Raw genomic sequence first — 27,626 nt, 5'->3', positions numbered from 1 at the left:
AACAAGCAAACACACTCACACGATACATCCGGCTAAATTTCACAACGGTACTGTTTTTGTTTTTGTTTGTTTTAATGCCGCAGAAGAGCAGAATTGCTTAGATCACTTTCAACAACAACAACAAAAAAAAAAGTTATGTTTCGCATACTTTTTTCCACATGAACCCAAAAAACCAACAAAAGTTTAACACTACAAAAGCACTGAGGCAACTTTATTTTCTTCATCGATTCTTCCCTTTTCTCAGCCCAACAGCCAAAAAATAGATAATTTACAACATTATGAGATGGAATAAAAGTAGCATATGCTTATGTTTTTGGAAGTGATACTTAAGTGGGAAAATCCTGAGTATGTTAAGGAGCAACTTGGAGCCATAAAAAGTGCTAAAAAACAGACAAGTTCAGGGCTCTTGGGAGAAAATGCTCTCCCTGCTTGTTAATGATGCATCTGCCTGGTCCAGTTTCTTTGGTGGGAAGAAAAAATGCACAACAAGCACCCGAGTGTTAAACATAAACTTTAGTCAAAGTCAAACTGGGGTTAAAGCTCGGAAAGCTCCGAGTCAGCATTCAACTGACAATGAGGAGGTGGGTTAGCGATCGACACACACTAGCAGACACACTGAGGGAGCCGTCGCCTCTTCGTCACCCCCTCCTCCTTTAAACCACAGCGCGCCACCTCTCACTGACCCCTGTGACCGGCGTTCAGGCTGCTCAGCTGCGAGAGCTCCGGCCGGCAACAGCTCAGCTCCACTCCACTCCACTCTCTTCCAACTCCCACTCAGCCAGTGACCTTCCCCCAGAGACGCAAACTAACTGAGCTGCACTTCAACAAAGTCTGGGAGCTACCAAACCAGACTGTGGCTCTTACAGAAACTGCAAAAAAACAACAAAACAAACTATAAAAAGAAAGAAAAAAAGAAGCAGCTCCTCCTGAGGCTTGCAGAAGCTTGGTCACAGTACCTGGCACACTTCGTAGAGTAGTTTATATTGCTCCTCGGGCTTCTGCAGGGTACAGAGGCTGCATCCCATGGTGGAGGAGATCACACCATCCACGCTCTCCCTCGAGCCAAGAAGAAGAGAAGCAGCAGTTATCTTGTTTCTTCTTCTTCTCCTCTCTGAACTCACTCCCACTCCAGTGCGATGTGTCTTTCTTCCACAGCCGCACGACAACTTGGGCTGACAGGATTGACTTCCCCCTAGCTTGTGGCTCTATCTCGCCACTCAGCCTCGTCCTTCACACACACACACGCGCACACACCACACACACTCATGCACACACACATACACACTGACCGCCCCCCTTCCTTCTTGCTTCACATGTCTCCCTCCCACCCCGTCGCTCTCCAGCTTCCTGCTCAGCTTTTGGAGGCCAGCAACTGAGATCGGCTTTATACGACCCTCATGTTTATTAAGCAGGTGCTCATTGAATATTCATGATGGGTGGGGCTAGTTCATGAATGTGAGGAGGGGGGTGGTGGTCATCAGGCTAGATAAAGTCTTAATTATTAAGCATAGTTGGATCCTTTGTGTAGAAACAAGCTGAGTGATGAAAAGCATTTTAATATCCCGGCAGGACAAATATACTAAAGAGACTCCAGGAGCTTCTTTCTAGCCAGATGTAGACTTTTAATTTGAAATTCAAAGCGCTTCGAGAAAGCCTTCATCTTTGACAGCAGGACGTACACATCCAGCGCTGCGCTTTGCAGCTTTTACCCTTTCTGTGCCCCTTGTTAAATTAGCACTTGGTGACCTCTGGTATACTAATCCAGCATTCTTTCCTCGTGTTTTTCTTTCCATATACACAAGGCCCACAGCCAGTGAAAACAAATAAACCAGATAAATATTTATGCTGGCCCTCTGTGGCGCGGTTGGACAAACTTTACCCAGCGGAGCATCTGAAGCGTAGCGACATACAGTTAGTTCTCGGGGTCCTTCACGGTGTCCGCTACCCTGCCAGCGCACGGCGGGTAACGGCTCCATATGCCAGACCTGGCATCTGTCCTGCTGTTTGCTCGTGTGCCACGCAGCCAAGCACAGATAAATGCTCACAGGGGGCAGCAAGAGGGGCAACCAAAGCGTTCGAGTGTTATTTGCAGGCATCGCAGTGGAGAAAAACATCATGCGTGTGATAAAAACGATCATTGCAGGACTTCACTGTATGATATCGTCACCTCTTCACGATCTGATCGCATAGTTGATGTGAATTTTCAAGGACTGAAGCGCTAAGCCGCAAGCCTGGATAGATTTCATGGCAGGAGTTAGGGTTTCTCCTGTAAGACCTACCACTAACTGCTGGCGGTTGAAGGCATTTCCTCCAGCCAGATGTGTCCTGTGATCTCTATCAGCTTCACCACTGCTCCAAAACCGCTGCAATACAAGTGAGCAGACGCTGGGCTTGTTTAAAAAAAGAAAGAAACAGAAAGTAGCTACTTTTTTTATTTACCTCCTGGAGAAAGTAATTTGTTACAGTACTTGTTGCATTACTTTTGCAGATTTTACTTAGCAGCCTGTTTAGCACAAAGCACATGAACACCAGCCGATAGAGGCAGTCACACAAAATGCACGGTACGACTCTGCTTCTGTTACCTGTAGAAAAAGCAAGTTTTTGCTGCTTAGTTGTGGTTGGCATACACTGCATTTGAGATTCAATCTCTTTCCCTGCAGGCTTTGTGTTTGTAACATCCAGTAATTTGGATAGAGAAGAGGTTAACGTGGAAATACTGTTCCTGGACTGGGCAAAATTTGCTCTTTATCAAATACTTTTTTCATTTGTGCAATAATTCAGAAGTAGCAGTGTGGATATTGCCACACCTTCAAAATTTAGATTCTGCTCAACTTTTGTCTCGTCTCCCACATGTCACGCGACTTATTTTGCAAAAGTGTGCATACAAAGTAACATTGGATGATTTTTTTCTAATCCAGGCGTCCTGCAGATATAACAACATACACCTTGTCAGGCATAACAATATATCAGACTTGTTCGTCCAGCGCGTCCCACAGATGTTCGACAGGATTGAGATCTGAAGAATTCGGAGGCTTTGTGAGCACCTCGCATTCGTTGTTGTGCTCCTCGCACCGTTCCTGAACCAGGTTGTGTTATCCTGCTGAAAGAGGCCACAGCCATCAGGGAGTACCGTTTTCCATAAAAGGGTGGGCATGATCTGTAACAATGCCTAAGTAGGTGGTAAGTGTCAAAGTAACATCTACACGAATGGCAGGACACAAGGTTTCCCTGCAGACCCAACACTGAACTTACATCCAGTTGAATGCTGCATTTTTTCATCAACTAATACAAAAACGTTTCAAAAATACAGATAACAATAAGAGCATGCAGCAGTTTTCAAGGTTTTCATCTTTGACAGTTTGTTGCTACAAGCAGACTCACTGTATTGTGTTAAATGGTACGACTGGTCTCGGCAAAACCGTCTCCAGCCAACCTCACATTTTTGTTTTTACAGAATTTCCCATTTTTATTCACTTCCTCTAATTTCTCATTTACATACGACCACTTGGAGGGGAATCTGACTAATAAGATTTGACTTATCCATTTAATCTCCGTGTTTGTATTCCTTTCCAGCGTCTTCCAAACAAAGCCTTGCGTTAGATAAATTCCTCTTTCCCACAATCTTAGCTGCACAGAACTCTGGACAACGTTAAAAGGAGTTCCTTAAGGCAAGAGACAAAAACTTGCCTCGGGCCAACCAAGAAGGTATCTGTGTAAATTTGACAATTGTTCATCATCACTGCGGGCTTTTGCTTGTCTGGGTGCTATAGGCTCAAAACGTTGATCCAGAGAAGCATGAAAACTCATTCTACGCTCACATTAGCTGTACTGTTGTGCCTGGGGCTGGGATCAGTGGAGGGTTCAAGCCGGCGCTGTTGCCTGGATAATCTTTCTTTCACACTGAGATTATCCCATTTGCCAAGTCAAAACGAAGACAGCGCTCCGCGACGAACAACTGCGCTAAAGGTTGCGGCAGCTGGAGGAGAAATAAAAAATGTGCATATTAATAAACAATCAGCAGAGGTGAAATATAGAGTTGGGAAGTCAACTGAGAACCTGTTCAACCACAGCTGGCAGGAAAAGCGCCTGCACATCGTCTTTGTGTCTGAGATTTAATTTTGTCATTGCTGATTGAATTTCTCGCCCTCTCTGGCAACAAAACCGTCCTCCATCCGTGTGCGGTGGTCTGATCAGTGGGCTCGGCAGGCAGACACACACATGCACGCGCACACTCTTCAGCTTTTATTCATTACTGGCCTAGACATGACACGGTATCAGAGGTTCTATCTCAGCGGGATCGAGACCAAACAATAATAATGTCATACGGTTTGTTATAATAAACATCAACATTTTTTCATGGCGACCAGAGGGCTCGAGGTTACCACATCCCCTTCCAATTACCAGCGTGCTGCTTTCATAGTGTGCGGATGCTGCTGTGCACTTGATCAATGCTCAGTTGAGTCATTCATATTCATAGAGGCTGCCTGGCAGTGTGTCCGCGTCCCACTGGGCCCAGTTTAAAAGTCATGACTTTAGCCGGAGCCACCGAGGGATCAGGTGGCGATCGCTGCAGCGTGCACCATCCCTGTGTGCTTTATACCGTTCTAATGCATCGTCTCCTCCTCCTCCTCCTCCTCCCCCTCCCCCGGGCCACTTTATTCAGCTCACATAACTTCAGAAACTGACAATTTTTTCTTGAAGTCACAAACTAAAGCTTACACAGCTACAACTGCAACTGCTAGCATTTTAATGTAGCATCACTAATAAACTCTATCCCTGCTACTGCCATTATAATTACAATCCGATGACAACGACACATATGCGATTTGCACAGGCTGTCCTTTATCTTTGGTCTTGTGATGCACGTCTCACAGCGTTAATGAATTCTACCTCATCGTGTTATAACTGAAACCACACTCCTTTCCTGCAACTCGACCAAGTAGTGTCTGGAGAAAAACATAGTGCAAGTGAAGCTGAATATAAACCATGCTCAAGTCTTGTGATTTAAGCACCAACCGCACATCACCTGCTCTTAAAAAACCCATCAATTACAACTTTATTGTTGTCCTTTAGATGACTGTGTGATCAGAATGTAATGTGCAGTCTAGGGGGTCAGTAAATACTATATAAATCCAAGTACATTGCATTTAGATGCACTAAGCAGTATTCTTTAACCTCGTGCAATAATCCTTCAGATAATGTCCATAGATTAGTTCAGTCACGGTTACTATAAAGTGAAATGAATGACTGCTGACATTATTTCCTTGTTTAACCACAAAATCTAAGTAAATGGCAACTTATCATTAACTTTCCTCAAGCAAAACTAAAACTACTTTATGACCTTCATCTCATTTTTTAGACATTAGTACATAAACTAAAAGCGTAACGCAGCTTTGCACTTCGTATGACCAGAAGCTAAGCAATTTATGGAGTATGTAGTGAGTCAGACCTACTGCTGTACAAAAATGCACACTGTAGTTTTAACCTTTAATCCCTTTACTGTCTGAATATTTACTGTACACTGTAGTTGTCACACATGCACCTTGGTGCTGAACTTTTCACGACTTTAAACAAAGACATGCAGGTGACAACGTAAATGTCTGGTTTAAGTGGACATTAAACTGTTTCCTTGAGTGAGACAACGTCCAGACCTTTTCCTCCCAACGCCGTCTCAAGTTCATGCGTAAAAACTGCTTCTGACTGAGAAGTAACGGCACACAGTGTTTCGGTTCATATGCAGGTCCACTGCTGATCTATTTAAAATGTATGTAACCTGACCACATGTTTCAGCCTACCTCACCAAGCCAATTTATTGGCCATTTATCTTTCAGTCATCAGAGAAGAGAAAGGATTAAAGAAAAAAGAAAGAAAGTGGAGGTAAGAGGGTGCGGAGAGGAAATCTACAGAAGGTGACGACGTGGCAACATGCGAAGTAACTGGAAACTGATGGCTAGGAGTGATAAGACAAAGGGAAAAGGCATAATAATGTCCAGGTCCTCTCACACAACTCTAATGTGCTGTCCAGACAGCAGGATGAGGGAAACCGAGAGAGAGAGGAGGGGTGGAAGATTGGGAATGATAGATTGATGGAGGGGAAAACTAGTCTAACGTGGCTTTCTGTTGTATAAAGTGTCACTGTTCTGTGCGGCGATGGAGTCTGTACTAACGTCACTTCACGTCATGTTGCTTGAGGTCAGGCGAAGACTTTCCGCTGTCTGTAACTCCTCGTGTTTTTGTGGTGAGACGCCACAAATGCTGACTAACATAAACAGGAAGACACTCAAGTTTCCCAACAAGAGCGGATAATGAGCTGTTTGGGTTGCTTCTTACAGGACACCACTTTCTAATAAGCACACATTCAAATCCTTGTGCACACCAGACAAACCAGTACCGATTCATAAAGACATATTTTTATAAAAGAAGCAGTGGTCAACGATGCTGCACTGTACCTGATACGGGATATTTAAAACACCTGTTCTTTATACGGCAAATGGATTTTGCTTTAATTACCATGCAGCCCATCGACAGGGAAATTAAATTATATGAAGCAGTCGTATATCTAGTGGAGGGTTCAACAAGTGAAACTGAATCAGTGTTTCTCACACTGACTTAGCTGCACAGGTATGTTAACAGGGAACCGGCTGGACATTTTATCATCAAAGTTGATGTTAGAAGCGGGAAAAGTGGGCAAGTGGACAATTTGAGCGAGTTTGACAAGGACCAAACAGTTATTACTGGAAGACTGGACAGAGCATCTCCAAAACTGCAGCTCTTGTGGGGTGTTCCTGGTCTGCAGTGGTATCTATCAAAGTGATCCAAGTAAAGAACAGCGGTGAACCAGGAACAGGGTCAGCAGCGGTCAAGATTCATTAATACAGGTGGGGAGTGAAGGCGGTCCGATTCAACAGATGAGCAGAGGTAGGTCAAACTGCTGAAAAATTTAAAATGGTTCAGGAATGGTTTGAGGAGCACAACAATGAGTTTGAGGTGTTCACTCAGACTCCAAATTCCCCGGATCTCAATCCAATCGAGCATCAGTGGCATGTGCTGGACAAACATGGACTTACAAACTTACAGGATCTATTAATCTCTTGGTGTCGGATACCACAGCACACCTTCAGGGAAACAGAGTTAACGATAAAAACCCTGAAAACCATAAATTTCACACCCGAGCTTCCACTCTCGCGGCCCGGTACCAAACGACTCACGGACCGGTCCATGGCCCAGGGGTTGGGGACCGCTGGTCTAGTGGAGTCTATACCTTGATGGCTAAGGGCTGTTTTGGGGGGGACCACCACAACATTAGTCAGGTGTTCATAATATTATGGCTGATCAGAGTCGACGTCTGTGGGAAACACTGCTGCTCAACCAGTGAAAATACTTTTCTAACATCTTCCAGTCCTCTGGATAAACCGCAGCATGGCATGAGCGTTCCCAGGTATGGCAGCGTCATAGAAAAGCTGCCATTTGATTGATTTTGCAGGATTACGTGATTTTGTAACATTTCCCTTTTTTGAAAAGATTACTATGAATAAAGTTCAGGCAAACGCAAAACCATGTTATTAAAATTCTATACTGAACCATGAAATTTCTCTGTCAACAGGTTTGGCCCAGCATAGATGGACTCTACTCAGTGGATTTTGGCCACGGCTCTGTAGCCCACCCCCTCCACCCCCACACTCCATTTGGCTGCGGCCTGAGCCCTCATATCAGCCCTGTAATCTGCAGAGGATATGAGAGGAGAAGGGAGCTATAATACCACCGTGTTAATGGAGATGCCAGATGAGCAAACAGGAGCGCCAAGATGGAGCGAGAGCTAACACGGGGGACGCTAAAAGAAGGTGTGAAGAAGAGGAAGAAGACAGACACGCGAGACAGAATCCACAGAGGAGGGAACGGGGCAGAAACAAACTAAATGTGTGGAGGAGTTTAATGAGTCTCCAGATCCTCTCAACAGTACCGCTGGGGCCTAAGCATGCGAGGATCACTGTGTGTGTGGGTGCAAGAGTGTGTGTGTGTGTGTGTGCCTGCACCTCTGAAACACAGGGCTGTGCATAATTTATCAGACAGCTGTCAGCTTTGTACTCCTATTTACTTTGCGAGCCAGATCCCGTGCCAACAGGGACCCGAGCCAGCGGGAATGACAGCCACCGAAACGATTTAATTGGAGACTCAAACAATTAATAATGCCATCACTATCTCTTCAGAGTAATTACTTAAGTATGGAGGGGATGTTAACAAGACTGATATGCTAAAATGCTATGATAATGCCCCTTTCATACACAAACAGCCGTGACACTGGATGTTTTTAGGATACAGTTTTTCCCCCTCCTTCTCTTTTTTTTGTTAACAGAAGATATAAATCTGTAAACCTGGTGTCTTCTTTCCAGGCTGCCCAAGGCGGTTTCCCATTATCAACAACTCGACAGTAAAATGCACATAATTTTGCTCCAGGTTGGTTAAAGTCACCTTCACTTTCCAGGGTTTGGAAAACAGCTTCAGGCAGGCATTCGTTGGTGCGCTGCACTCACTGAGATGGTTTGAACAAACATTGCGCCACAAAAGCAATTATCAGTTTTTTTGTGTGGCATCGCCGGAGTGCGACAAGTGTGAAAGAATCCGCGTTTTCCCAAAAAGATTTCTGTCGAGCTATCCCACAAAAAAAACACAAACAACTCTGGCAAAAAAAAAAAAAAAAAGAGAGAGCAAAGAACAGCTTTCTGGTTCTCTGAGCAAACAAGTGCCAAGTGGATGCAGGCATGGATTTGAGTGTAAATTAATTGGTCTCAGTGCAGGCAGTGAATCTCTTGGCTTGGTCCCCTCCCAGCTGACTGGCCTGTAAGCTACCACCACCACCACCACCAATGAGAGACCTGTACTTGGCTCCACAAGAAGGCTAGTAAAATTACCGCCTAACCTTTGCCACTATAAAAACGTCTCCACCGCTGTGTTATAGCAGGGTATCACAAAATTCTATTTACGTGCTAATTATCCAAATGCCACGACATTCCTGCAGAAGGTAACTCATGGCGCTTGTCAACACAGTTATTAGGTGGGATATTAAAAGGAGTTCATATTTCATCCCCCTCTCCTGCAGAGAGAGCAGGGCTTTGCGGCGACGTGACTCCGCTCTGAGGCTCCCTGAAGGGCTCTGCCAGCTCGGCGGTCCTCACAGAGTTCCTGTCACCAGCTAATTCCCCCCCAAGCCTTCATCACTCCTGGCTGTTCCAGCATGTTGGCAGCCAAAGTCACCAACAAAGGCCTCCAGCTAGACCGGGTGCAGAGTGAGACAGTGTGGGCAAACACAGCGAGGATACAGTAGGCAGAGCTGGGAAGCTGACAGTGAGTGGATTGGTTCTGGACTGAGGTTCAAAAGAGACAAACAGAGGAGTTGGACACACAAAAAAAACAAAAAAAAAACAGTGTCCGTGCAGATTTAACAGCCTTTCCCTTTGGAGATCAGTTTCACAGCATCAGAGCTGGATTTGACAGCTGAGTTTCTCCAATAACACATTACAGTTGGCGCTTAAAAAGCTGAGGAGATCCTCCGTTACCTGCAGGGCTGGCAGGTAGATCATGTGTCCACAGCTGTTGCTGATGGTTAGGTCAGTGTTGTAACTCATAGCAATGAGATGCAAGCTGCAAAACACTTTGGATAAGGGATATAGAAACACAATCGAGCCTTAGGGGATTGAAAACTTCTTCCTCGTGTGCTTATAATTACAAGCTCTGAATCTGAGAAGTGCTTTATTCAGCAAGAAAATGATTGGCAATGGGAATAATAGTGCCCACTCTCACATTGTTTACACGTGACAGTAAATGTGTTTGGGTTCCTGTACAGGAAAGGGGGAATAAATCAGCCTCTCTTAGTGAAAGGTTCTGAAAAGTGACTTACAGCCTAAGGCCTTATCTCATTACATTACAGTGCTCTCCCAAATGAAAGGCTCTGAGTGGGAGCTGAGGTCACTGAGAGGTAAGTGACTGACATGTTGCTTGACATCACTCAAATGTCTCAATACCCAGAAGGACAGCTGAGTTTAACAGCCTGAAGCCTGCTGTGATAAATGAGTCCACTACCCTGGAGGGGAAAATATTAGGTTTTACACACACTGCAGTCTTTAGCAGTAGAAGGAAATTGAATGAAACTACGAGTGATGCTAACTGGATGTCTTGGCCAGTCGGTAAATCTCTTTACAACGTGACCTGTGGCCCATTAGTCAGGCCGAGGCAGTGACCTCTAAGGCCTTGGGGGGGAAGCGACTCGCAGCCTCCCCGATGTTCTCGCCGAACGAGTGAGCAATTTCAAAGTGAGACGTCTGCTCCTCCTCAGTGTCAAGCTCCACTGGCTGCCTGATGGCACATCTTAAACATCACTTTGACTGATGGTTAGCGCTTCACATGTGGCTGAATAAACCTTTCTATAAAAAAAAGGTAATACACAGGAGAAGAACAGTTTCTTATGTTACAAAAGAAGAAGAAACACCCGGGGCCATTTAATTCCTGGGCCTTTCAATAGCAGAACACATTTCCCATCCCACAGAAAGACACGGAAATAATTATATACAGTAAAAGTGGGCAACTTTAATGTGATGGCAGGCACACTATGGTTTAAATGGGCACTGTCTCTTTAACCATTTTAGGATTTTCAAGTGGTGTGAAATGACAGTGAATGTTGTACACTGAAGATCATCATTAACGAAGAAATCCCACAGGGTCTCGGAGACAATCTGGTTTAATGATGAAGGCTGACCTTTTGGATTAGATGAACTACAAGATTCATTTTCTTCGTCATGGCTACTTTGAAAGTTAAAACGTCTTTGAGAAGCACATTTACTACAGACACGGCGAATTCTGCTCTTTATCGTTTATCCTATCCGTACGGCCGTATAGTTATCCAGGTTATCCAAAAAGCCGATTCCACAGCTTTGCCTGCAACTGCTTATAAATGAAGGAAATGTTTAAATCTGTCAATTATAGAACATTTTAAAGATAACCAAATCCTAGCTCAATGTTACCGGTTTTATCAAAATCAGTTTAACAGCAAACTTGTAAAACATACTTAAATATCTGGTTAAGGACTGAAGATGACACAATTTCAACGTTACAGGATTTTCCATCTCTAATTATGTAAAACAGTCATGAGCAGTCTGTAATGAATTTGATTTTCCTGATAAACTTCCTGCTAATGCTTCCCATCACACATCTGCTCATGACAATACAAACCAGGTTTGCCCAAAGTTAATTTGATTATCAACTTCTGAGATTTCCAAGTGTGAACAATGCCCTGATTCTCCACTGCTTCCTTGGTGATTACCCAAAACAGTGAGGCTTTTAACAAAGGAAATGCTAATGCCATTAGCACTAATGGAGGTTTCATTTGTGACACGTGTCAATTAATGTACTAAAAGGATTGTGTGGAAGGGTTTCGTCGGCGCAAAAATGTGCATTTAAAGTGTTGGCATAATGCTTAGCAAGTGTCCTAATGCTGTGCAACGCATGCAGAGTTAGAAATTAAAATGAAACATGAATGGAAACTGCAAAAAAAGAGGCCTGTGTGTCATTTTCCTGTCTATTTTCCACATAAACAAAGCTATTAGCACCATTATTAACCAATTCAATGGATCAACATGATGCCCTTTCTTAGTGTGTGCTTGTTCAAAAATGCATTGGAAAATGGGCCCATAGTGCAGGTTTGTCTTTCATGCTGTAAGCATCATTAACCCAAATATAATTTCTTGAGCAGTGTTTCCACTAAAACATCTTTAGAACGAGTGCATTTGATTGCAAATAACAAAACCTCTCTGAAAATTCAGCCTCCTGCCCCCAACCCTTCACCGCCATCCCCATTTACACCCCATCCCCTTCCAAATGGAAGGGAAGAAAAGAATGCTTTTAAGGAACCGAAGCCTGTAATTTCCATCTAGCTCCAACTTCATTTGCGCTGAAGTACCCCGCAAACGCTGCCTTTACTGAACATAGTGCTATGGTGATGCTGAGAGGACCAAGTCCATTAAGGAAGACGGGCAGACAGAAGCATGCTCTCTTTTAAAAGGAGCAGAGAAGTGGAGAGGGACAAAAGAGCAACAGACAGAGGGGAATGGTGGACAGCGACAAAGCAGGAGCTGGGGCTGGAATCACGTAGAAAAGGAGGGAGTAAAGAGATAAAGACAAGGCTGTAGTTTAATGAGGAGACAGTGATTTTAGGAGCAAGCAGGGGGATGGTTTGATCTCTGACCTCTCAAATCCCTCGGTGTGTGTGACAGGCCTGAGCTCAGACGGAGGATTAAGGTAATCAAGGGTAGTAATAAAAACAGAGCACACATTCATGAGAGCGGATACTCCCTGAAAGCAACAATTATGCACCTCATTCCCCCGTCTACTCCTAGACGGACAGACGGTGTGTCCTTATACCTACACACTGATGTTGCCTGCAGTGTCTTTGTACCGTGTGACAGAAGGGGGCCAACTACAGACAGATACAGATGTGTGAAAAACGCCCAAGGAAATCCATCCGCACATTAATGGGATACGCAGCCTTTGTCCCACTTTGCAAGGACATTTCTTTCTTCTACCATCGTACAGACAGCACTTCAACCAAGCTCAACTTTAAATTAGCCATTTTAGTCTCCGGTTTAGCAGTGAAGCTGTTTCTTTGTTATATATTTAATCTTTCTGCAGCTGTTTGAACAAAAATGCAAACTTGAAAACAACAACAACGTGGCAGCTTTTTTTGGTTTCAGTGGAAATACTGTATCTAAAATTAGACAATAATAAACTGTAAGAGATGGTATGACTCAAATCTACATGGAATTGTGACAAGTGTTGATCTGGGATGCTGGGCTTTCAACCATATTGCTGAGTAATATCATAAACAGTTCCAAGTTCAGAGCGGAACTGTCACAATAGGTGAAAAAAGAAGACTGGCTACATACTAGCTAGCTTATATCCATCTGTTTACTTTATCTGAGTTGAATGTAAGGATAAATACAAAACAACAAGGTATCTCCTCCATAAAAATGTACGAGCTAGTAAGAAGACACTGTAGTCCTGTTTCCCAGCAGACACCCTGACAAGGCCAAGAGGGAACTTAAAAGGTTCTGCTCTGTCTGCAGCAGACTGCTGGAACATGACTTCATTTTGAGGTCAACACAATCCCCTTCAACCGTATCAAAGAGCCCGGCTCCACTCTTAACACCTTAACAAAGAGATGTTTAAGTCCTCATAATGAGGATGCCACATGCCGATATCATCTTTCACAGGCTCTGACTGTTGCTCCTGTTGGATGGAGTCACGTTCACTGGTGCAAATCCCTGCCTTTTTTTTAATCACATGTTTTCAATTACTTTGAGAGTGCACAGAACCAACTTGTCCTGTAATTCAATGAGGACACAAAGAGGCAGGTCAGGCGGGTGGGGCAGCCCAGCATTGTCCTGTGACAGCTGAGTGGCAGGGGTGAGTTTAGGACCTATGAGCACACAGTGGTTACTTTGTACCTGCCAGTCAAGCTGTGACACAGACAGCCTGCTGGGGGATGCCTCAAGAGGCGAGTGAGGTGAGAGGTCCTCAACCAAAGGGCAATCCCCCTCTAGCAGGTGACTCCCACCCGCTGTTTTTGAAAGAAAGAAAAAAAAGAAGGCTCACAATGACAAAACGAAGGGCAGAGCTTCTGGCTCCTTTAACGCAACAGCTCAATGTGTACGGAAAAACACATTATAGAAACTGAGGTTATGAAATATGTCAGAACTCTTAAACTCCAATCTATTTTCTTACTGCTCCAGTTCAATCAGTTCAATATAGGCCTCTTAACACCGCTGCCATTCGCAGCATCCAAATGCACAACTCGATGATAGAGTCTGAGCTTTTCTTTCCACCAAAGTTCACACTCTTTCAGCCCCATCTATCTCAGTCAAAGCCTCTCACTACAAAGCACTCCCTCCTCAGTCCTCCACTGACTACTTCCTTATCTGCGAGCCAACACACCATCATTCAGACTGCTTCCGAGCCAGTGGACGTTCCAGGCTAGGAAAAAAAAAAGATTGATTTTTGCAGCTGAGTGGTAGAGGTGAGGAGGTATTATGTGCCAGTCACGGTTGGCTGTGCTGCCAGCTGAGTGAATGCCTGTGGACAGCTGATCACAAGAAGTATTTTATATATAACCTCCACAAAAAGAAAAGAAACCCAAATCAAAGCATGCTAATCAAAAAAAAGATACCCCACCACTGTCCTCTCTCCCCCCTCCCAGCAGGCTATCATTAGCTATCCCAGGGTAATACTCCCCCCCTTCCCTCCGACAGTGAGCCACAGGTTGACATGGTGCCTCACTAACACCTCTGCTTTGATGCTGCCCGTCTGACCACAGACAGGCTCCTAATGGGAGAACCAGGTGAGCAGGGAAAAACATTAGCCGACCTCAGTATTGGCATCTTGAAAGACAGATGGAAATAAAGAAAGAAAGGCTGGCTATTTTTAAACTAATAACAGAACAAAACATGGTACTGCAGCAGGCTGGTAATGGTGCTGCAGTTTGGTTTTTGGTTCGAACACCTCTCTGCCTGTGTGTGACTGTCAGCAAGGCTGCATATGAGAGGACCGTAACAATGAAGCTAATGCGCACGCTGGGCAGGACCTTCAGTCACCAAGGAAACAACCTGTTTCCGACTGTCACCATGGCAACCTTTATCCAAAAAGTGGTGAAGGCTCCCTCTGAGGGATGACGTCCTGTTGGTGAAGATTCCTCTCCAGAGGCTACAGTACAAAACTCAAACATGCTAGGATTATTATTGTTATTATTTGCAGTAATTGGGTGAATGAAAGAGACTGAACCAGCCTTCCGAGGTCATAATCTGCATTCACTTTTTACCCAAAAGAACAAGGGAATGATTCAAATGTGCCAATAAATGTTAGATAACTGTTTCTGCTCCTAAAGTCATGCTGAGATCTCTTAGCCAATAAAGTACAACCCTGCCTACGTTAGCGGCTTGGCCAAAAGCTCCAGTTCTGGTGATGGTTCAACCAGTACGGCTACGCAGAGCCATGTTATGCAACCTGAGCCGGGTCAGGAATGTGATTTCGCCATCCATTGGGCTCTAATGCTGCTCTTGATGTGTAATGAGTATGAGGGTTCAGGTGAATTGGAGGCTTTTGCTCTCTTGCTTTGGTAATGGGATTAGCAGTTCAGCTGGGAGTTAAAGGGGCTGAAGGATGGCAGAGCTGCAGATGCATGGAATGTGCGTGGGTGTATTTCAAAGGTGGGGCGGGGGGTGCATGCACACCCGAGTTGCCATGCATGCCCCTGTGGGGCTGATCAGCAAGCAGCAGGGTAGAGATTAACTCCTGATTACATCACAAATTTGCTCCAAGCTCCTGTCCGCTGCCAGTGGACGTAACAGCGAGATTTGGACCGTGGAGTCCACCTCTCATGGCACACATAGCCAACACACACACGCGTGCACATTCTCTTACACTTCTTGATCGATGGGGAAATAACAAACAGCTTCCCCGAGCAAAACATTCTTGCAGATAGAGAAGGAAGTGAGCCTCCTGAGACTTCAGCCACAGTCCAGACCAAATAACTCTCACAGAGCTGTGATCTAGGCTACAGAGAGGGACCGATAGAAAACCACCTCAGGGTTATATCCACAAGGTCAGACCTTTAACAGACAGGAAGAAAAAAAAGAGGAGAAAACTGTGGCAAATAATGACAGTAACATCCCCTTCACGGGCTGATTCCCTGAGCCTGGTTCTGCCTGACGATTCTTAGTTTTTCCTTCCCACTGTCGCCAAGTGCTCGCTCTGATTGTTGGGCTCTCTCTGTTTTTATTGTAGGGACTTTACTTTACAACATAAAGTACCTTGAGGCAACTGTTGTTGTGATTTGGCACTATATAAAAGATCTGAACTGAACTGAATACAGGAGTCTTTCTCAAACATATTTGACTTGAAATGTTTATCTTGAAATATATTCTAAAATACCAAAAAAGTGATCCGTCTTGAATATCCAGTGAGGCAAAAACCTTATTCTCCCATCAGTGCAGTTAACCCACTGATGTAAATAAGCTACGTTTTTGAGAAATCTGCTGTAAATATAACCGTGCAAGCAATCTTGGCAGGAACAATCTTCTTTTGTTCCTACCTAAAAGGGAGCAAACCATCATTCATCCTTCCTGCATTATTTGAGGGTAAGATTCCCTAAGCATTGTACATGCCCCACTATCGAATACATATTCATGTGTCTCGTTAAAAGTAGACGGCTCAAAGAGTCAGAATAAAAGGAAAGCGGTTTGAAACCTCCAGGTTTCTTTCTTACGGGGGAAAAAATATCACACTGCAGTAACGAGACATTGTTTTGCTGAAGGGATGTGGGATCAAATAAGGCCATGTAGGAGAGGTTATTTATTTAGGAGATCTCTGAGGCAGCTTCTAAAGAGTCATATCACCACCTACTGGTGATATTTAAAAGGCCATGAACATAGTGATGCAAAGGAGCTGTACGTTCAAAGCACAGAAACACTGCAATGACTTTCTCAGGTGTCGAGCAGGAAATGAAAAAAAAGAAAGGTCGGTAAATAAATAAATGAAAAAACATGTAAACAAGCTAAGACAAATGAAGGGGTGGTACAAGAGAGAGTGAGCGTGACGTTTAGCAAACAGGAAACCTCTTTCAACAAGTGGCTTAATCCCAGAGAAGCTCTGTGTGGGGGAAGAGGAGCCACACTGGTGTTTACCTGCTAGATTCTACAGCAGCTCATCAATCTCAGTGTGGGCCTCTCGCACCGGCTGCCCCTGTTCCTTCTGCCATTTCATCACTCCTCCCTCCCTCTGTCCTCCCATCAAGCACCTCTCCCAACACGTGTTGGGTTATATGTGTGTGTTTGGATGCATCAGGAGCCCAGCTGGTTGTGTCAACAGTGGGAGGAGAGTGAAGAGGGAGAGGAGCTTAAGGAGCCAGAGCTGTGGCTCCAGTCTAGCATGACTCAGTCCGGGTGTATTCATTGCCTTGGGGGGAAAACACAAAGCATGTACCAAACACGGCTCTCCCCTCTCCTCGCCCTCTGTAATCAGAACGTTCAGATGCTCACTTTCCCCCATTTAACGAGCTCTTCTGTGTCTCTTAGCCCAGCTGTTTTGGAGTAATAACAACCGAGACAGGAGGGCGATTGGAAAAGCATTAGTCTGTTTAGGCTTCCCTGTGTGAGGTTGTTCCCCTGCGCCGTGGACTGATGAAAGCACGGCCCGAGCTGGACAACACGAGAGGATGCTGGAGCCTTTATATCCCTGGGGCTGTGGGGGAGGCGGCTCGCACACCTGTTCAAACAGCCAGAGCTATCCTGAGGAAATGAAGAAATGAAAACTTCCATTTCTGCAGAGCTGTGCAGACCCTGCACACCAAATCCCTTTCACTTCCTCTCCAGCTCGCTCGCTGTCTTCTGTTTCCACAGCTGGCTGCAGGAGTGTCTCTCCCCCACCTATCTGCACATCTAGACCCAACACACAACCAAATAATACATATCTAAAAAAAAAAAAAAAAAATCAAGCAAACAAAAAATACCTCTGTGGATTCAACTGAAAAATGAAGGTCATGAATGTCACTGCTTTGTTTCCTCCTTCCTTTTTTTCTGAATGCCTGTATGTCTGCAACAGTCGGGCTATGTGAAGAAAACTTAAAAGTGGCTGTCTGTTTCAGTGAGTCTGTAATTATTCACCAGTCCCCTTCACCCAGAAGGACACTGAAGCTTTGAACTGGCTGAACCTCGGCGAGTGCTAAAGAGCGCCATGCATGAGTGGCAGCCAAGGGGGACAGAAACAAACGTGAGCAGGTCTCACGCTGAAGTGAGGGATGACTCCTAAGGTCAAAGCTGGGTATGATCCATCTTACCTTAAAGTATTGCTCTCTATTTAGACAGCCAAGAAAAAGGTTATGCATAAACGGAGAGGAAAAATGTGCACATACATGATGATTTGTGACTTGACAGTATTGCGCACCGTGTTCATGCAGTGAACTAGTTCATAAGGCTGTGTGGAAGTACAGTAATTTGCCCTGCTGCCGTTTGTCCAACAGCCTAACAAAGCTGCTCTTGCACAACATTAGCCTAAAGCAAAAGCAAACGTCTCCCAGACTGTGCACATTAACCTTGAGTCTGTCTCTTCCCAGCCAGTCTCGCTCCTTATCAGCAGATGCAGACTCCTGGCGTCGTACGAGGGAGACTGCTGTACCTGGAAATAAACACCACCTTAACTGCACCCAACACTATGGCTGTACCCTAAGGGAGGAGGGCCAATGAAATGCTTGACAATGAAGAGGAAAAACCTGCAAGCAAGAGCCATCTTTTTTTTCCCTCCTTTTTTTAAATTTATGAGCAGCTAATGTACTTTCATGCCTGTGTCAGGGCTGCCCATTATTACCTTTGTACACCTAGACTCATCTGATGACTCATGCTACAGAGCACAAGGAAGGTGAAGAAGAAGAAGAGTTGTAATTAATGTATTCTGTCGCCGCTTCTCTTCACCACAGGTTGGAAAACCTGAACGTCTGTGTGGGGGAAGAGGGTGCAAACAATCACAGCTCCGTCTCTGCATGATATGACAGTTGAGAGATATCCAGTGGGTTTTTTTTCCTGAGCTCCCACCTTAAATTACAGCTTTTGGAGGAGTCATAAATCAGAGTTTGCTGGTCTGTCTTAAGCGTGACAGGAGAGTCTGCTCACAAACAAAGACAACGAATGCAACTGCAGTGGAGACTACCTGTGACGTGCTCCCCTCGCTGTGGCTCCACAGCTGGCTCTGAAGAGGGGGAGAATATTTCTGGAGCTGTAGGTGCACACGGCAGCCACCAGGGGTCGCTCCATCCCCCCAGTGTTTCACAGATTAGGGCAAGGGCAGCTAAATGAAAGCCTTTATAGAAGTGAGCCCCTGTCCAGATTCAAAACCCAGGCTGCAGCTCCTGCAGTTTGACCTGCGCTCTTTACACAGACAACAGCTCCAGTTACATATAAAACGCAGATTTTGGGGGGAGCGTATAAAAATACTTTATGGAGCTGCCACAGCTGCCACTAAATCTTGTAAATCCTTTCTCATTTGGGAAAATATCTGCCAAAGTATTCCTTTGTCTTGGGATTAAGACTGGAGTGCACCTCTAGAACTCCTTTGGAGAGCAGTACACAAGTAAAGCAAACAGAATAACACGCTGTCAGGCTAAATTAGTGTTTGAGTATGAAATCTGCTTGTTTTGCCAGTGTAACAGGCCACACCTGAGAGGGGGGGTGCATAAGAGGAGAATTGTAAAGCTCTTTGCTTAGGATTTAAGTCTCTCTGCAGATGTTATATTACAAGAGATTGAGAACAGCAGAAACAGAGGGAGCTCAGGCAGTGGAAGACTGGAAAAAACAGTAGGATGTTTAAAGCCTTTCTGCTGGTCCCACAGGGCACCGTAGGAGCAGCAACAGCACAAGGCTCACGGCTGACTCGGCCTATCACGTGCTCATTCGTACTTTTCCAGCAGGCAGACAGGAAGCACCTGGGTCCGAGGGCCAGAGAACGGCAGGGGCCACCGGCTCCACCCAACAACACCTCATCAGTCCGAGCCCGGGGGTCCTGCGCAGCCTCGGTGGCTCTAAACTGGGCTGCCAGAGAGTAAACAAGCATCCTCTCTCTGTGCGTGGCACCGGGGGGAGCTCTTTCATTCTACGTCAACCCTCAGGCGCAGAAAACGCAGAGGAAAGCAGCATGTGGTAGAACTGTTGGCTCGGAGACCTGCCTCTTTACACTAAACCATTCAATAAATTAAATGCTTTTCCCTCAGCTGGGCTGGAAATGCAAACTGTAGTGAGCTGCCACTGGAAAGGAGGAGGAAAGGGCTTATACTGGGAACATGACTGATGGAGTTCTGTGGCTTTAGGGGCGGAGCGTGCGTGGCTGGGCGGGAGCCTGGGTGCGCTGGGCACTGGTCACATTTTGGTGACTGCGCAATTGCTCCTGCTGTGCTCGGTGGTGAGGGGGGCGCAGCCCACACCAGCCAGAGGCAAGTGGCCAAATGTAAACAGCTCATTCTGGCGGTGAGACCAAGAAGCTGCTGTAGTTTTTGCTGGTCATGAGATGATGAATAGAGATTTAGAGAAAGGGAGGAGAAGAAGCAGCAGACCAGGAGGGAGGGAAACAGGGCCATGAGGGCTGGAGCAAAGGGCCGGGGTGGGGTGGGGGGCAGGTTTCCAACCCTCACATCGATCTTTATCTATCACATATTCCCAGGGAAAGAACGCCCGGGGCAGGGAGCGGAGTTCACACCAGCGGTGCACTCTCAAGTCAAACCCTTCTTGTTACATTCTCCATTTCAGAGGCCCTTGGCAAATCATCTCCAATGCTACTGAGAGCCAGAGAGCTGAAAATGAAGTTAGAGGAAATTCATTTTCCTCTTACAATGGAATTGCATTAAAAAGAAGAAGGAGAAGAAGAAATCTTATCCAAGTTTTATCTGCTGATCTCTCTGCCTGTGACCTGAAGTGCCTGAAAGAAAGCTCCGTGTGGGCTTATGGCTCATACCTCTTCAAGTATTCCCCATGCTAACCTCAGGAAAATAAAACATCTCTGGAAGGCAATGGAAATATGTTCCCGTTAACATTAAAGCTTTGTGGGCTAGCCTGAAAAAAAAAGTACACCGACTTTTGCACTTCTTCTGTTGTTGTTGATATTTTGTTGATGTCCTCCTTCGCACACAACAAAGGCTTTTTAACGAACCCGACTACGCCAACCAATTAGCGCCTACTTTTTCCCCCCCCCTTCATGAGCATGCAAACCTTGACCTGAAGTGAGAAACCAGTGAAAACCACTCAGGGGGGCTATTATTTTTGAAGGGCGCCTCTGCAGCAGTGGATAGATGTTACTCTTTAACTCCAAGTACAACTTCTGTGTAAATGATACAAGAAGCCCTCTGTCAAACATTTCTCTGAGTGAAGAAGTTAAAAAACAACACAAATTGCCTCGCTATTGTGCCAAACGTTTAGTCTAGAAAAGCCCGAGATGGTGTTTGGCTTAGGATAACTGACAAGTCACATTCACAGGTTTTGGTATATTTTTAGCAAATTATTTGTCCTTTTTCCAAACAATCTGAGTAAATGTGTGTCTCTCTCTGCCACATATGCCCTCACGCACAGGTCAGAGGTACTGACTCCCCCTATAACTAACATCTACTCTGACTCATCCTCTGATCCCTGCCAGGCCTTCCCTCTGACCCGGCTCCAATTAACAAATTAACGAGCTCGGGAACTTATCCAGGCTTCGGGCAATGGTGCACGAGTACATGACCCGACTTTCTTAGGATTAAGGCTCCTTTATACCCAGATTATGCAACACTTAGCTCCAGTGGTGGGGACGGGGTGGGGGGTAGGTAACAGTGATTCAGGGGAGATTGTGGGTTTGAGGGGATTCGGCAAGGGAAGGGGTGTCAGGTGTGCCGCTTCAGATTAGTGCAAAGCTTCGGGTAATGAAAGAAAGGATGACTGCCACTTCCCGTGCTGCCTTTGAAGTCTGATCGGACTACGGGAATGAAAAGCAACTCTCTAACTTCGCAAAGAAGAGACTCTTAAAAGACACGCGCACACACACACACACACACACACACACACACACGCGCGCACACGCACGCACACACACACACACACACACACACGTCAGAACTGATAAGGAAGACCTGGATTGGAAACATCTGACCTTGATTTCTCTCTTCCCTTATGTCACTCAGTCATATACAGAATTCCCACCTTTATGCCAGCTAACTTCATCTGATTTCTCATATCGGAGCAAAAAGAAAAAGGTCAATAATGACATGGAAGGTCTTGTTCTTTACCTTCTTTGCTCTTCGTTGAGGTTTCTGATTGCAAAAAGGTCAGCTTAGACCACTGGGGTTTCCCAGCAGTGCTGAAGGAAATAAAAGCACTCGGGTGTGTGAGAGGAAATGATTCAAACTTTAGGTGGATTCGTCATTTTTGTCAGTTATAGCAAAACGGGAAGAGAAGGTCAAGAAAGGAGCTCCCGCTGCATGCTCACAGGCATTAAATAAGCATTTTTTAAAAAAGGAAAAAGACACCTGTGAAGGCTTTGTGAACCCGGGGATGCTTTATAATCAAGTTTACCTCGCAAGGCAAAGACGAGGGGCCAGGACACAGAGCGAGAGGCAAGACTGTGAAGATGGGAAACTCGGAAGGTAATTGAAAAGAAAACGCCTAAGGCAAAGAGACAAGGAGATGGGGGTGAGGAGGTAAACATGGAGAGGAGGGTGAAACGTGCGCCAGAGTTGTGGCTTGGGGCGCGCCCACTGAGCGGCGAGGGATGCTACTGATGGACGTGTCTGACATTGCACTAACAAGCAGCCCTGAGAGTGCACAGTGCACTTATATATAAAATCACATGTGAAAACATATTGCACAGCACACAAACAATTTACTGTATTTATATCTCTGTGAGAACCCTACACTGCACGCAGTCTGGAGTCAGCTTGATTTGGTCAGTTGAACAGTTGTGATCAAACCGGGCCTGTGGAAGCTTCAGGATGACAATTTGACAACCTTCTGTGTTTGAACCGGTCCTGTTGTGCTCAGTTCTAACTCCTTATGTTTAGCATGTGACTCTTCTAGGGTAGCTTTGCATGATTTACAGCCAAAAATAATCTTTACTTGACTTAAACTGAACCCTCACTTCATCTGCTATTTGAAAACAAACAGCTTCTATTTCAGCCTTGCCGTTGTTTAAAGTCGTTTTGGCTTTTTGTGCATCTGTTAATTTTTGTAAGTGGCTGGCGAGGCTGGATTAAAGAGTGGGTTGGTCTCCAAACTAATTTCAGTGATAGAGTGAGTCCAGGACCTCTGTTGGATGTTTAAACAGCATATGGGTGAGGCTTCTGTCCTCGCAGCCAGCGGCATGAAGGATACCCCTTTTTAATGTCATCACATAGAGCGAGCAGTAACAAAACATATACATGAAGAACGAGCTGCTGCTGCAGTCTGAAGCCTCAGCATTTTGCTCACAGGGATTGCATGTACAAACTCTGACCTCATTTGAAAGTTTGGCCATGTTTAATAGAAGTATTCACCAGCATAATAACCCACTTTAATGCTTTGATCAGAAAATTACCAACAGCAGTCCAGACAGGGAGGGTTTTTTGTTTTTTCTTTCAGTTTTCATCTTTCCATCTGGTTCTAATAAAGACAGGCAGCGAAAGAAATACAGAAACCAAGAGATTTTTCTCTCAGAGCAACTTCTACCTGACTCAAAGCTTGCATCAACTCAAACATCAAGGGCTTCAATAGGGTAAAGGATCGTCCAGCCAATCGCCATCCTGGTTAAAGCAGGAATGCACCACGAAGTGTGAGCCACTCTGGAGGGGGAGCAGTGTACGAGCAGAGGATTTGTATCCAGTGAACGGGGTTCCCCCTTCAGCTGTGCAGAAGTCCAGTGGGGTTAAACTGAGGGAAAGCTACACAGCGCTCTGTGTTGGCACGCTTGTTAAACTCAGGATCTCCCAACAACCTGGCTCGTTTCTGAAGTGATCGTATCCCTGATAAATGTCAGTGACCCCCAAATTCATTTCCATCAGGCTTTAACGAGTGACACGTCACGGGCTCCTGAAGCTGGATCTGGAAGTTTTTGAAGGGTAAAGTGGCATTTGAGCCAGTAAATGTCATCGTGCTGCCAGCCAGTTACAACATGCCGTCATTTCACCCCCCCCAAGAAGCGCTGATGCCAAGGCTCTGCCTGATAAGCTGGAGCTGCTAGCTCATCATGTGCCAGAGCTACAAGTCATGTACTCATGACCCCCGGGGAAAGTCATCAGCTGATCTCAAACCCTCTTCACTGCCTCCATCTGCAGATTGCATCCCAAATGAGGCCTTTTTTTGAGAGAGAGAGACGGATAATAAAAAGGAAGAAAAAGAACACAATAGGTGAAAAGAGGGAAGCTGATGAAGAACACATGCTCACAGAGATGACCCAGAGGAGAGAGGAAGGGCTGCCAGCCACTTAGTCAGTGGTAATGTAGATGAAGCGCAATCAGAGCAGCAGATGGCACTGATAGCATGGCAGCGATGGGGACATGGGGGGTGTGGAACAGTAAGACAAAGCTTATTTGCACCTCTCTGCATCACATCACCCACTACCCTTCCACCTCTCGCATCACCATCTAATAACAAACAGTGACTTGCTCCCCATGTACGGCCCCACTGTGAGCAGAATGGATCTCTAACGCCAGCGAGGAAGACATTGTTGTGTCTTTTATCTGAAAGTGAATACTCCCATCTGTTTCTGACTTTACACAGCATTCGCATCATAAGGAAATCTAAGACATCAGCAGGATCTCTGTTCGTGCCCTTGACAGGCACTTTCATTCTCTGCACAGAAGGGCCCAAAACAGGCCCCGGATATATCAGTGGTAGAAGAGCCCGGTTGCTCTCTACCGACTGCCCACATGATCCATTACGGCTGCAGCGGCAGCCCTTTGTAACCTCCTGCTCAACCCCATCCACTCTGCATTTCCACTGGCAGCCCAGCCAACAGCAAACCGCATAAACAGCACGAGTTCAGAACACGCTGTGCAAATTCAATGTACTTGTCAGACGTGTTTCTGTTGACCTTCTTAGAAATATACTAATTTCAGATCTTTTCATTGAGCAAATGCGATCGGTGTTTATAAATACTGAGGGGTACCTCAAGCTTAGCTCGGTTGTAAACCCTAAATGCGACTGAGGGTAGTTAGCAGCCAAGCGAGGCTGAATGTGATCCCTATCTGAGGTCGTGACTGTGTGGTTGTGTGTTCAGGGAGAATATGAGCAACCCAGCAGAACTATCGACGTTTAAGGATGTGTGGTCTGGCCAAAGTGGATGAAGGTTTGGAAGGGAAATGAGGTTGAATGTGAAACTGCACAACGCGCTCCGTTCCCCAGCCCCGGCGTTCGGCTTGGCTGCCTGCGCGAGGAACCCGAGTTCAAATGTTCTTTTTAACCGAGGAACCGAAATACACCCTCAACACGGTCTCTGGGTGACGCAGCTGTTTCTTCTCAAGAAACGCAAAGCTAATGGGCAAAACAGTGATGATGTCAGTTATTGGAGGCAATGCAAGGATAGGGTTTGATCGTGAGGAGAGGTCAGCGGGTTTGAAATGTGGTGAAAATCAGATCTCGAAGGGTTCTTTACAGCACAAGTACACTGCTGCTGCTCCTGTACTTGGCACCCTAAAGACGTGTTATAGCCAAGCCGTAATTTCCGCTTCTGCTCTTGAGGTTTAAGCGACACACCTCCACGTCACTACTGTGCACCGCAAACTTTTTTTAATGCCAGTTCCCTAACGGATTCTTTTTCACTCTTGTCCTCTGAAGACACGCTACTGCACTGAACAAAACTTCAACTGAGAATAACATCTGTGTAATATACGGACATCTTTACAATCATCCTCTGTTTTGTTTTTTGCTTCCCATTTTCTTTAACAGCGATTCGAGCCGTCGATAAAAACACAGCAGCAAAAAAAAGCATTAAAAAAAAAAAAAAAGAAAAATCTATTGTTGACTTTGTTCATTCTACGTGATCAGTGTGTCTACAACTTCCCTACAAAGTTAGAGTAAACACTCTTATCTTTAACAGCCCCCACCTCCGTCTTACACCCCTCCTCCACTCCCTGTTGCTCCCAGGATGTGGCTGAGGTCAAGGAAAGGCAGGTGGGTTATGTAAGCAGGAGCCATGGGCTTAAGAAGAAGTGTGTACCTGTGAGTGTTTATGTGTTTGCGTGGGAGGCGTGTTTGAGTCTGAGATTCTCCGCGGTCCAGTATCGCGAAACTCCCACGCCCTCCCCTCGAGACTCCCTTTCCACTCCATCCTTCTCTTTTTTTCTTTTAGATATTCTTGCAGATATTCTCTTTCGTCTAGAGGAGGGATGTCAAACTCATTTTGCAACGTGGGCCACATACGGCCCACTTTGATCTTAAGTGGGCCAGACCAGTGAAACTCCCCTTTCTGTCAGTATAAAGTTTAACTACACATTGAATCCATGAGATATCTAATTAGAAGGAGAGGTGCAATCTCAACAGTATGTCTCAGTTTTTCTACACGATAAAGAAATGCTGATGTAGTAAATGAAAGAAGTCAGCATGACTCCTTCAGCTTAAACTGTAACAAATAAACTTGTAAAATCACAGAAAAAGGTCTGTTGGCTTACTCCTGTAATTATAAAAACAGGACGTTTTTGTCAATTAACAAAAAGAGTCCTATTTCTTCACTGTGGATCTATTTTAAAAGGCATAAATTTCGATAGTAGATTAAAAAAAAAAAGAAAAAAAAAAAAGTGTTACTTAGTTACTTTGAAGCTGTATCGATAGCCATGGGGAGGTCTTTATCAGTAAACAAATAAGCAATGAAAGTTATAAAAATACAGTTGAAAGTCCAAAAATGTACGCCCTCCTTTACATTTCACAAGACCGCCCAGTGGAGCCGGATTGGAGTCTTTGCCTGTCCAATTATGGCCCCTGGGCCCTATGTTTGAAACCCCCCATCTAGAGTAACGCTCACCATTAGCTTTTTGAAGAAGTGACCAAATGTCGCTCATCTGTTCAAATTGCCACTTGCGACCGGAACTTACTCTTGTAGTGCTGGGATTATGCAAAGGACTGAGTCAATACAGGTTAAGTCGCTATTATCACACAGCCAATACTCTCCCTCCTGGCGCTGAACGGCCAACAGTAAGTGGCTCCTTTTGTGGCGCCTGCACTGTAGTAGAAGGGAGAGAGATAGCATCGGCTCACGCCTGCAATCAGCGGCCAGGTTTGACTGACGCGCTGCATTATTAGCATGACACAGGCTACAGGAATGAGAGCTCCCAGATCACAATTTATGCATTATCTTCTAACGCTGCTCAAGTCAAGAGCCTGTCACAACAATAGGTACCCTAGGGATATCACACACTCACACACACCCACCCACACCCACACCAAATAAAGATGCATCCAGGAAAGGGATGTCAGGAAGTAGGCAGGGGAGAAAGGATAGAGAACCTAAAATTGTTGGCTTTCTTTTTTACTTACTTGGCAGATCACAAAGGTTTCTGTAGCACTGAAAAATCTTTCTTACCTGCAGAGAGAAAGAAAAAAAAAAAAAAGAGACAGAGACAGATCATGTTTAGTGGATTTCTTTAGCACAGAGGGTTCATGTCACTTGTTGGCCAGTTGGATTGGGTTCATTCCTCTTTCCCCTCACAGAGACAGAGGATGACTGGATGTCCATATTTGGCCACGTGGGCGCTCTCCTAGACGGTCTCTGTTTAATAATACAGTGCCTGGTCTCAGCTGGTTGGGGTGATGGGCACAAACCCCCCCCCCCCCCGCCACTCTCTCCACTCTCATCTTCAACAAAGCTGTCCACGCAGTCACCACAGGCCACAGAAGCATAATAAACACAAATAAAAACTGCTGTCAAACACTATTGTTGCTACTAAAGTGATGGTTACCCATAATGCTTTTTGACACCACTACTGTCATAAAACCACTGCACCACAACAATTACACTGATACTGCCAACATTATGACTTCAATCACTTCTATTCCTGCTCTTGTTATCCACAGAAAATTACTACTAATAGTTTTCTACGGGTAGTAATG

The 27,626-nt window shown here is 45.3% G+C and overlaps 1 protein-coding gene across 3 annotated transcripts in view; it reads right to left on the bottom strand.

Moving 5' to 3' along the window:
* pdzrn3b (PDZ domain containing RING finger 3b) overlaps positions 1-27,626 on the bottom strand; it is a 105,854-nt gene that overhangs the window by 20,158 nt on the left and 58,070 nt on the right. Inside the window, exon 1 of one of the 3 annotated variants that reach the window (XM_040002877.1) lies at positions 957-27,046. The exons of the other annotated variants lie outside the window; for them this stretch is intronic. Within the exon in view, the coding sequence (XP_039858811.1) occupies positions 957-1,025 (69 nt within the window). The 5' untranslated portion in view covers positions 1,026-27,046. Of the gene's footprint in view, positions 1-956; positions 27,047-27,626 lie in introns of those variants that run through there. 3 annotated transcript variants of the gene reach the window in all.

This window comes from Simochromis diagramma, unplaced genomic scaffold (assembly GCF_900408965.1).
Source record: "Simochromis diagramma unplaced genomic scaffold, fSimDia1.1 OVJJ01000646.1, whole genome shotgun sequence".
NCBI classification, from domain to species: Eukaryota; Metazoa; Chordata; class Actinopteri; order Cichliformes; family Cichlidae; genus Simochromis; species Simochromis diagramma.
The sequence above is the reverse complement of the archived record's forward strand: the minus strand, read 5'-3'. Positions and strand labels throughout refer to the sequence as shown.